The 12110-nt window shown below is 46.5% G+C and overlaps 1 protein-coding gene across 6 annotated transcripts in view; it reads right to left on the bottom strand.

Moving 5' to 3' along the window:
- PLXNA2 (plexin A2) overlaps positions 1 to 12110 on the bottom strand; it is a 328426-nt gene that overhangs the window by 61216 nt on the left and 255100 nt on the right. For all 6 annotated transcript variants that reach the window (XR_006174188.2, XR_006174189.2, XM_042848961.2 and 3 more), the window contains 2 exons: positions 10774 to 10925; positions 5438 to 5555 (listed from right to left, as the gene is read on the bottom strand). Coding sequence is in view for 4 of the 6 variants with exons in the window: in XM_042848961.2 (XP_042704895.2) it covers positions 5438 to 5555; positions 10774 to 10925 (270 nt within the window). In the remaining 2 variants the exon portion in view is untranslated. The remainder of the gene's footprint in view (positions 1 to 5437; positions 5556 to 10773; positions 10926 to 12110) is intronic.

Raw genomic sequence — 12110 nt, 5'->3', positions numbered from 1 at the left:
ACCTCAGAATGGACAAATATGGAATAACATGCCAAGAGGGGAAGACTTCTTCTCAAGCAGTTCATGGTTGGCTTCTCTCTCTGACCCAATTTTTACCTTATCTAATGACAACACCAATACAATATGGTTTGAATATTAAAAACAACATGATGTTTATCAGTGGATTATAAACCTGAACCTCGGATACAGCAAAGAGAAGCAATTCAGAACTGAATGGACATGCCAGCAGTTAAGCAATTGTTTAAATTTCCAAATTCAGAGTGGCTTTCAGTTAAACTTTCATGGACAGTCCCAGAACTTAACTGAGCTAAAACTTGACTGGCAAATTAATACGGACCTGTAAGGATACACTGTTCCATGCTGATAGCAAGATCAACTTCCCAGAATAGTACAGTAATGGTAGAATTAATTTGTCACTGGCTGATAAGAATTTTAATTATTGTAATTTGGGAATTATTATTTCTAGATAAAGTAAGCACTTTGTGTTGAATTCGTTCTGTTAAGCTTTTTAAGCACTACCATAAAACCACCTTTATTTTACTTTCTGCAATTGCTCTGTTTTTAATCTTTAAAATTCTCTTGATTAATAAAGCTTAAATTTAAGAACTCCGGAGTGGGTGTACTTTAGCTATACAACCCCAAATTCATGAAAAATTACTTATCCGGTGTGTGCTTTATATTCTAATTACTGTAATGTTCTCTCATTGTGGTCACTCTTCTACATATATAAACCCTTTATGAATCCTACCAAGCACTTGGCATCAGTAAATTGTGGCAAGGAGTTCCACAGACTAGCTATGCATTATGTTAAAAAAACAAACAAAACCCTGTATCAGTTTTAAATGGGTCACCTTTTAATTGTTTTGGGTGTTGCCTTGTTCAAGCATTACAAGACAGGGTAAAAGGTGTCTTTGAAAATTCAGGAAGCTTCCAAGAGGTAGCACCTTGAACAGAGTGTAGACTCTACCTTCAAAAGGTCATTCTCTTAAACAAATGAAAGGGGGAAGAGCAGGTGCTAGGGACATTAACAAAAAAATTCTATAACCTCCCCCAGCCAAAATACCAGGGCTGCAATTAGGCAACCAAATAGGATTTCCCCATTTCTATCTTGTATGATTCTATGTAAATTATGGCAGATTTACAGATTTACAGATCCACCTCTCCAGGTAAAATGGGCGTCACTAAGTTGACAGCATAGATCCTGCAGCGTATCAGTCCCCTAATGAGCTCATTAAGGCATGAACCCTCTCAGAGTCGGAACAGAACTCTGTTTTAAGGTACCAATCAATTTTATTACTGTATTTAACAGAGTTTGTGGCTGTGCTATGGGGTGGGAAAAAACCCCAAATAGCAAAAGGAAATTATTTACTTGAAGGTTTTGATGCCTGAGAAAAAGAAATGATAATAAAGGAAGTGCTGGAAAAAAAAGGGACAATGCAAGGAGCAATAATGCTCAGCATATGTTTAACAGGTTGCTGCAAGGTATTACTCCAAGATTAATTTTTGCAATTACTTTCAGCTGGGCCCTGGTTATTATTTAACACAAACCACAAGAGAGTTCCTTCTGTATGGCTAGGAAATTTTCCTTTAAAAACTGGCAATCTGAGAAAGACCAATAAGACGCCCATTGCCTGTTACACTGGAAACTGGAATATTCAGGATAACCCAAAGAACTGCCTGGGAGCAGGGATCTGCATGGCTAAGGAGAATGGGAAAAGGACACAGGGCTTTTCACTTCAAGGCTGCCAGATCATCCAGCCCAGGTCCCTGATACAGAATACTATCTGGTGGCAGGGGCGGCTCTATGTGTTTTGCTGCCCCACGCACAGCAGTCAGGCGGCTTTCGGCGGCGCGCCTGCGGGTGGTCCGCTGGTCACGCCGATTCGGCGGCGTTTCTGCGGGAGGTCTGCCGGTCCCGCGGCTTTGACGTACCCACCGCCGAATTGCTACCGAATCCGCAGAACCGGCGGACCTCCCGCAGGCATGCTACCAAAGGCAGACTCCTGCCCTCACAGGGACCGGCAGGCCGCCCCCCGCAGCTTGCCGCCCCAGGCACGCGCTTGCTGCTCTGGTGCCTGGAGCCGCCCCTGCTAGTGGCTGTTAGTGGCCTGTGGGAAGGGTGTCAGCTCTATTCCCAGTAGGCTGGTGTCCACATCACAGCAACTACTGCCACACCTGGCAATATGCGAGACCTATTGTTGGCAGTCACGGGAGAGAGGCCAAGGACTCAGTGGGCAATGGAGACTGAACTTCCCTCTCACCTTAGAGCTTGTGCCTCTAGGTTCTGCCGCACCATTGGGAAAGGTTGTGTTGGTGCATCTCATGTTACAAGTGCCCTGTGCATACACAGTAGGCTTAGCTGACCCCAGCTGAGAGCTTGGCTCCCTTCATTAGCAACATATTCATACAAAATTTAATCAGGTAATGGGCAAACGTGTTTAAAGCCCGTCTTTATTCAGTAAAGGGATTAAGCACAGGCTTAAATTTTAACATATGCTTAAGTGCTTTGCTGAACTGGAGCCTTGAATTCAAGTTTCCCTGTCTATAAAATGGAGGATTTTAAAATGTGCTTCTTTTGATAGAATGGAACCCTGATTTTATTATCACAACACTAAAGACATGTCTTGTGTTTTTAAAGTTTGTAAACATGGACTGATGAGTTTTAATTAACATTTGTGAAGTGCTTTAAGACCCTCAGGTAACAGGTGCTACAGGAACGGAGCAGACTGCCCTCCTCATTGCCTTCTCTGGTTACACTGATGTTCAGACTCTCTCCTTCACCAGGCCGGTAGCACATTAATATTTTGCACCAGTGCAACGTGGTTGAATAAATACAATCCAGGGCAATGTGGTGCTCATAACACTGAGAGATAGCAGGAGCTGGCCTCATTTATCTATCATTTAGTTTACAAATTGTGGACAATTGGTAAGTGCTAGCATTTCGCTGCATGCACAGATTCCACTCAGCATAAAATCAATGTGGTTGGATAAAGTGCCCTGTGAAGGCAAAAATGGAGATACAAAAAGCCCCAGCTGTGTCTCGCAAGTTTATGAATCAAAAGGCTGCTAATTAAATAAAGGAAAGACGCAATGATCACTCAACAAACGGAAATCCACTACCCCAAAGAGCAGCTCTTGATTAAGTGCATGGATGGAATCGACAGTGAATTAGCATCCTTAGAGGAAGTCATTCGATATCGGGATGCAGAATTACTCCATTCCCAAGGTAGGTTGCAGGAGAAATTTAAATATGTAGAGACCGACAGTAAGTCAGATATGTTTAGTATTCATGTGCGAATGATAAAAAATGGCTCGATCGGGCCTTCGGTATCTTAGTTTGACAAAGGTGATCCCTGGGTGGTCCCCAGGTAGTGATCAACAGCTTGATGTCTAGTTGGCAGCCGGTATCAAGCAGAGTACCCCAGGGGTTGGTCCTGGGGCCGGTCCTGTTCAACATCTTTATTAATGATCTGGATGATAGGATGGATTGCACCCTCAGCAAGTTTGCAGATGACACTAAGCTGGGGGGAGAGGTAGATACGCTGGAGGGGAGGGATAGGGTCCAGAGTGACCTAGACAAATTGGAGGATTGGGCCAAAAGAAATCTGATGAGGTTCAACAAGGACAAGTGCAGAGTCCTGCACTTAGGACAAAAGAATCCCATGTACAGCTACAGGCTGGGGACCGACTGGCTAAGCAGCAGTTCTGCAGAAAAAAACCTTGGGATTACAGTGGATGAGAAGCTGGATATGAGTCAGCAGTGTGCCCTTGTTGCCAAGAAGGCTAATGGCATATTGGGCTGCATTAGTAGGAGCATTGCCAGCAGATCGAGGGAAGTGATTATTCCCCTCTATTCAGCACTGGTGAGGCCACATCTGGAGTACTGCGTCCAGTTTTAGGCCCCCCCGCTACAGAAAGGATGTGGACAAATTGGAGAGAGGTCCATCCGAGGGCAATGAAATTGATCAAGGGGCTAGGGCACATGACTTGTGAGGAGAGGCTGAGGGAACTGGGGTTATTTAGTGTGCAGAAGAGAAGAGTGAGTGGGGATTTGACAGCAGCCTTCAACTACCTGAAGGGGGGTTCCAAAGAGGATGGAGCTCAGCTGTTCTCAGTGGTACCAGATGACAGAACAAGGAGCAATGGTCTCAAGTTGCACTGGTGGAGGTCTAGGTTGGATATTAGGGAACACTATTTCACTAGGAGGGTGGTGAAGCACTGGAATGGGTTACCTAGGGAGGTGGTGGAATCTCCATCCTTAGAGGTTTTTAAGGCCCGGCTTGACAAAGCCCTGCTTGGGATGATTTAGTTGGTGTAGGTCCTGCTTTGAGCAGGGGGCTGGACTAGATGACCTCCTGAGGTCTCTTCCAACTTTAATCTTTTATGATTCTGAATACGTACAGTGGAGAGCAGCAAGAAGCAACACAATAGATTTATCCCAGTAAATTAAATACAAAAGTAACATGTCTTCATTATTCTTCCCCTCCCGAGAAAGAGGAAAATTGTGAACAACATGACACCAGTTCCATGGCAGGATAGTACCTAGCTACAGGATGAACTTACATTAACATAGCAACAGAGGGTCCTGTGGCACCTTTGAGACTAACAGAAGTACTGGGAGCATAAGCTTTCGTGGGTAAGAACCTCACTTCTTCAGATGCAAGTAATGGAAATCTCCAGAGGCAGGTATATATCAGTGTGGAGATAACGAGGTTAGTTCAATCAGGGAGGGTGAGGTGCTCTGCTAGCAGTTGAGGTGTGAACACCAAGGGAGGAGAAACTGTTTCTGTAGTTGGATAGCTCCCTTGGTGTTCACACCTCAACTGCTAGCAGAGCACCTCACCCTCCCTGATTGAACTAACCTCGTTATCTCCACACTGATATATACCTGCCTCTGGAGATTTCCATTACTTGCATCTGAAGAAGTGAGGTTCTTACCCACGAAAGCTTATGCTCCCAGTACTTCTGTTAGTCTCAAAGGTGCCACAGGACCCTCTGTTGCTTTTTACAGATTCAGACTAACACGGCTACCCCTCTGATACTTTACATTAACATAGTGCTTCTGCTCAGAGGATCTCAAGATACTTTACAAACAGGACCTAATTGAGCTCAACAATTCTGTGAAGCAGGTAAATAGTATCACCATTTAACATGCAGGGAAAATAAAACAGAAGTCTGGGGACATAAACTTAGGCCAGTGGAAGCCACAGAGGCTCAGCATGTCTGAAAAAATCAGACTGCTTGATTAGGTGCTTGTACAACATCACAGAGAAGTCAGTGTTAGAGTCATAATTTGAACTCGGGACTTCCTGGCTTCCCATCTCACACCCAAGCCACAAGTCCATCAAAAGCACACTCCTAGTATGTGTATCAGCCAAAATCAGAAAAGATGCTTTGGCTCGCCCATCCCTCCCACTGGTTTTGCCCAGGTACTCACCACAAACATGTACTGTTGTGAGGATGTGGCCATGAACTCAGGTTTGCACTCTCCGATGCAGAGGCGCACTGGACCGGAACTGATCCCTGGGAGTGCCTGCCCCATCTCACACACAATTCTGAAAATATAAAACCCACAAATGAGACCCAAGTAGGTAGACTCAGCAGTGACTGACTCAGCTGGATGGTTCCCTTTCTCCCTTTATTTTGACGTCTGCTGCTCTCCCCTTTCGAAGAAGCTAATTACTATTTTTCCCCCATGTAATAATTAAAAAAAAATCAAAATTAGACATAATTATTACAAGCTGTAAACTCCAGAGCAATGCAGAGCACTAATGGCAAATATATTAGCCTGAAGCAAAGTAAGTGTGAAGTCCTCAGAGTAATGAATGAGTTCATTAAGGAACAGCTCACATTGTGGGTTCCTGTTTAATCAGAAGTGGAGAGACCCATTAGGAGATGACAGACACAGGCCTTTGCGTAGAAGGTAAGTTTACTCCTTATACTGATGAAAGAAGGTTAGTGGAACTGAATTGTATGGATACAGTATTCTTCACCTAGTCCAGATCAGTACCTGAGGATGGGCTCTCAGGCAGGGAAGGGGTAAAAAATCATAGCATTTAGAATGTGAACATGAGATACTCAATAGAAACGTCATGGATCAGGATGGCAGCTCAGGATGGTGGGCGTGGAGAGAGGCAGGAAAGAAAGTGTGGCAAGGCCCCTTCTGCCTGGCTGGACTTAGCGCTACATCCTCTGGCAGGAACAGGGCCTGGGGTAAATCAGCCCCACTCTGGAGCGTGTCTGTCTTTCCTCTTCGTGGTTTGTTTCTCAGCGCCTGCCCGGTAGGCGTCGGGGCAGGCCTGAGGAGTGCTCCTCTGGCAAACAAAGGGAAACAAGTCTATAACACATCGAAACAAAAGGGGAAATACCTTTCCCTGCCCCCCCTCACTGGGGCAGGGGTTGTCCTGCCACTGGCCCCGGGGTGTCAGTCCTTCCCCTAAACAGGCACTGGGTTTGGGGTGTCTCCCCTATGGGAAGGAGCGCAGTCTCTCATGCTGGAGAAGCCTATCTCCCTGCTGCCACCAGTTTGTCCCCCCTCCCCAGGAGAGAGGTTTTAACAGGTTTCAGGCAGCCCTTAATTGGACTCAGGTGTCCCTAACTAACCTAAAGGAACCCCTTCCCAGCTTGTAGGAAAAAGGGCCTTTAGTATTCTAGGGCTAACATATCTGTTTCCCCAGACCCTCCTGCAGTCGTCCGGCCTGCTGGTGTCACAAAAGGAAGATCTTGATCCTGCCCTTGGTTGCATGACACAAATCTCCCTGGGTCACATGCAATACCTGATTTCACCAGGACAGTGGCAATGGGTAACATGTACTGGAAACAGGAACCAGATCATTCTTTGTCACACCAGAGGATTCAATAGGCAGTGAGCCAAGGTTTTCAAAGCCACCTCAGCCAGCATGGATCCTTAGCAATGCCTCAAAAGGGATGCTGCCGGGAGTCATTCCCACTGTGGTGTTAAAAAAACAAAAACACCAGAGCAGTTTGCTAAAGCCTGGGTAACCAGAGAGACTAAAAGTGAACAGCCTAGTCTCACTGACCGGGTGGACGGGAGTGAGAAAGGTGAACAAAGAGGATCAACTGTGAAAAGCAGATTAAGCACTAGGTAGGTACGTGGATGGATAGATGGCATGGGATATACAAATATATTATATAATGAAGTGGATGGATAGATGGCATGGGATATATAAATATATTATATAATGGAAAACTCTGCTGCAGTAACTAACTGGTCCCCGCTGGTCAGTCCCAATGGAAAGGCCAAGGGCGGATGGTGCATAGATACCGAACTCCCTACCAGAGCAAGGTTGAAGATATATTGGCCAGGAGATTGTGGGGAAAGCTTGTACTACCACTGCTCGTACTTAGATAAACAGAAGTCTTCAGTGTCTGAAGTGATCATTTGAGCAGCTCTCACCCATGCTAGACTCACTAGCGAATAAAAAGGATTTAAAGAAAAAAAAAATCTGTAGACAAAACGCGCAGCTGATGCTAGGAGGCTTAACAAAATACAAACATGCTAGCAAAGAGCCTTAATGTGAAAGCCATTATCACTACACATCAAAATGGGTTTCCTATAGAGACGCTGCCTTTGGAGAACAGAGGCTGAAGTGTCTCCGCTGTGTGCCGAAATTTGCCACGCTTTGCTCTCTCTTCCCCTTTCAACTCGACGGAACTTTCTCCCCGGAGCAGCATTTTGCTGCTGCTTCTCCATGAAGGCAGGAGCAGCAAGAAGAGAGCGCTGCTGTTCTAGCATGGGCAGTCTGTGGGAGATGGGGAATCATGACAGGCTGAGAAAGCGCTGTGCCCCTGTCTCAGACAGGGCAGGGGCAAGGTGGCTGTGACTGGGAGATTGCTCCTCAGTGTTGCTGCAATCTTGCGAGAGAGAGAGAGAGAGAGAGAGGATAGTCATTATTCCCTCCACCAGATGGGCAGCCAAAACCCAGGGACTAGTTGCAGAAGCCACAAAGAAAGGGTGGTGGGATCCAGGTTTTATTCCAAACAGGGGGACGGGGACACCAGTGCTGGATTTCAGCAAACTCAAGAAAAGATCAAATGACCAAATATTAGCCAATAATGTGGACCTTTTCATTACTCAGCTGCCCAAATAATACCTTTGAGTAGCCCCAGAACAAGTAACAGGGCACACGTGATTGCATACACCATCAGGCATGTTGGGAATGAGGAATGGTGGCACAAGCTGCTATGGTACGTCTGAGCTCTGATTCCTAATCCAGGCCAAACTCCCAGCAGGTACCCTCCTACAAAATGATGCACTCGACAGAGCTGTAGGGTGCTGATTTCTGGGCTAAGTGGCCCTTTAACCAACATTAACCTAATTGCCAGCTGATAGATTGCATGGCTGGAACATATGGTGAGTCATTACAGTCTCGGAATTCAGTCTGCCCACAGAACCCTTCAGAGGGTCCTTTTATCCGGATTCATCTTTAAAAGGCAGCTCTCATGCTAACACTTGCTGTTATCTGCCCAGGATAAATGTTTTAATGATGTTAACAAACTTTTGAAAGCTTAAGAGCTGCAATTAGAATTGTCATTATAAAATCAGGATTTCATACTATCAAAGGAGGATAATTTTATAATCTCCCGTCCCTGATTTCAAAAATAAAATACTACAGTTTTATAGCATAACGGAGAGAAATCACCATGTCTTACAATGGTATTAGTGCACTGCTTTGAGTCATTAATATAATAAAATACTAATAATACTTTGCAGTTCGGTAGCATCTTTCCACCAGTGATCTGAAAGCACTTGACAAATCCCAAGGCTATGTCTACACTCAGAGCTAGGGGTGTGAATGTGCTGCTCACATACACACTCATTGAGCTAGTGTGAGTCCAAAACAGCAGCATAGGCAAGGTAGCTCTGGTAGTGGTGGCACGACTGAGCTGTGCCAAGTACAAACCCACCTGAAACTGTGGATAGACACTTGGCGTGGCTCAGCCATGCCTCCAAGGCCGCCTCCCGTGCTACCGCAGCCAAACTGATCTTTATACTCGCCTTAGCTTAATGAGAATGAGCGTGAGTATGTGTGCATGAACAGCGGCATCCCAGCCCGAGTTCCAAGTGTAGACATAACCTGAGCTGCTCACAGTCCCCCCCCCCACACTAAGAACAGTAGATAATGTTATTATCCTTATTTTAGAGATGTGGAAACTGAGGTACAGAGTGATTAAAGTAACTGGCCTAAACTGACACAGCAAATAAAGGGAAGACCTTGGAACAGAACTCAAAAATCCTGACTTTCAGTCTCCTGCTCTAACCACTGGACTATATTATTTAAAATAAAGGATCTTCCCAGCCTGAAATCTCTTCTCCCTACCTCCTGGAGTGACCGAACCCCCCATTTCAGTTTACAGTACCAGCATCGCTGACCTGAGCGGCAGGTAACTGAGATGGACTTAGACTTCACTCAGTGTTTACGAGCGAATGGTCAGGGGAATATGATCAGGGCTAAGCCTGACTATCCAAAGGGGAACTCAAGCTGAATGTAATCCATCAGAGCTCACCAGAGCAATTCTCCCTTGCCCTGGCCTTACAGACAAGTTTATCTTGCTGAGCAGGTCGCTATCCTTTCTGCAAAATCTGTATTTAGTCCATGTGAAAGGAATTGAGTCCCCAGGAACAATGTACTTTTGCTAGGGACAGCACAGAAACAGCTCAGGTAGTGGCTAGGCATGAAAGGGGAGCTCAGTCTTCACAGCCTCTCTGCTGGGACTGCCAGCAAGGGGGTGAATTAAAGCCAACTGCTTTTAGTGACAGACACGTCCTCTGCTTTGAGAACTAGACTGAGACCCGCCAAACTCATTTCACTCAAGCCATCAAAGAACAACCACTTTCAGCGGCTACAGACCCTGGGACAGATCCATTCTCAGTCCCTTGGGTTTCTCCTCTCTCTCTCCGACTTGCTCCGACAGTGCGGCACTGTATCTGTATGAGCTGCCAGAGCACCTTGCCAGTGCAGCAAAGATTACTCAATAAAAGAAGTTGCTTAACATATTCCATCTTGCCCACTCTGCATGAATGCACCCCCTACTCTCGTAAGCATATTGGCATCTTGGCTAAAATAAAATAGAACTTCCAAAAAAAAAAAAACCCAATCTGAAATGGGGACATGTGTCACTTTGGGAGGTTTATTTGCCTCTCCTCTGTTACACGCCTATTTTCTAATTTTCGGCTGACATTTTTCTCAGTGAAATAAATGAATTGACTCCAGTGGAGGCCTATTCGGATTAAACTGCTGTCACCGCCTCACACACCTAACAAATGGTTGCCTGCCGTCAGCAGCGCGGGATGCATTCCAACCGGAGGGGAGGGAGGTGGGAAGGCTGAGGGTAAACAGCGAGGTGCTCATCAGAAAAGTTGCTTAGCAAAGCAGGAGCCATGGTGCAGAAGGAAACAAAATGCTTAATAAACCTTTAAAAGGGCCGGTTAGTGCCTGGGATGAAATCCAAGTGTGTGATCCTTAGCAGGTGTAAACTGGCCCAGCCCCATTTAAGTCAGGAGAGCTACATCCGTTTACAACCACTGAGGATCTGGCCCGCAAGGCACTGCCGCAGTTCTGCAGAGCAGGGAGGAGAGAGGCAGGCAGTGACTGGAGCACGTCTCTGACTCATGGGCTGATTGTGCTTTTGCTTTCATCACGAAGAACAGGCCTTCTGAAGGGGCTGCTAGATCGGGTGCTGTACACCAAGACGCCAGGAAACTAAAGGCATCCACTAGTGAACTCTAAGAGCCGGGCCAAGTGCACTTACTGCTCTGCGATGACGTACTGCTCCTGCAGAGGAGTGCACTGCACCCCCGCCACCTGCACGTTGTGGGCAATCTCGGAGAAATCCAGCCCCAGGTTCACGCCATGGATCGTCACCCGCGTCCCTCCTTCTGGGGGCCCTGACACTGTCAGGATCTGGAGAGGAAACAAAATACAGCATCTGCATTACTATCGCCTCCTGGCAGGTGCCTTGAGCCTGCTCATGTCCTGGCACTTTCTTTGCACCAGGTCTGGAGGGATCCCTCGAAGGGCTGGCAGCTGCAACCAACCGACCGGCAGCCTATTAATGCTGCAGACAGGAGGGGAGATTATCCTGCCAACTTCTCCTCACCATTTCCCACCAGCAGAGGCGGAAGAGATGCAGCGTGGTAGGAAAGAGTTAATCCATTGTACTTCCTCACAGCGACTCTGCTCCTGCAGCAATAGGGGTGCTGTGGGCCTGCCTGCAGGTAAGTCTGCATAGCTGCATGCAGGACGCTTGCACAGCCCCGTGGCGTGATCCCACAGCACTGACCCACCGGTAACTTACTGTGCACACAGGCACCATTAGGGGCTGCCATTCGCCTCTTCAGCCCATTGGGGGAGTAATGCCAATTCATTCATCAACACAGGGAGATAATGGGGAAATGACCCAGGGATCCTCTCAGACCCACTGGGCTTTGCAGATGGAACTTGTTTACGGCACAGTGGTTCATTCACACAAAGACCTTGGCTTTACCACGTCAGGACCTAGGAGAGTCTTTGGATGGTTTTCCCACAAAGCCCAGTGCTTCCTTCACCTGTTTTGCTGTATAATGAATTTTATCACGCAAAGCTGAATGCAAGCACCGAACACTGCAACCGACATCATTTCCACCTGGCTCCTCGGGGCAGCCAGAGACTCCCATCATCATCCCCAGTCCAGCACACCTCTCTCACTTCCATGCCCCATATCACGCCCAGACATCTTGCAGTAGTCATGGGAGCCAGCGTCTGTGCCTACTGTGCCGGAACCGACGATGGCTGGAGTGCTGCAGCTGGCAGAGGCCTGAACAATATTAGCAGCAGAAATATCTGCTAGAAAGATAGGATCAGCTCCCTTTTTATAGACTTATATACAAGATCATAACCTTAAAGAAGTGGGCTGCTGCTATGGAGAACTTCATTACGTTCTGCCTTGGACGGTCTCTGAATTTTAATACCACATTTTATTAGTGAGTAAGGCAACGAGAAGCACTTCAAACAACTCTTTGAAATGCTAAAGGGTGAGGAGTACATTCTAAAGATGTCCATTTATAGTGTATCTCAATCATGATTACCTCCGTTCCAATTGCAATAGGA

The sequence above is a fragment of the Chrysemys picta genome, chromosome 4 (assembly GCF_011386835.1).
Source record: "Chrysemys picta bellii isolate R12L10 chromosome 4, ASM1138683v2, whole genome shotgun sequence".
Taxonomy (NCBI): Eukaryota; Metazoa; Chordata; order Testudines; family Emydidae; genus Chrysemys; species Chrysemys picta.
This window is presented reverse-complemented; position numbering and strand designations above follow the sequence as displayed.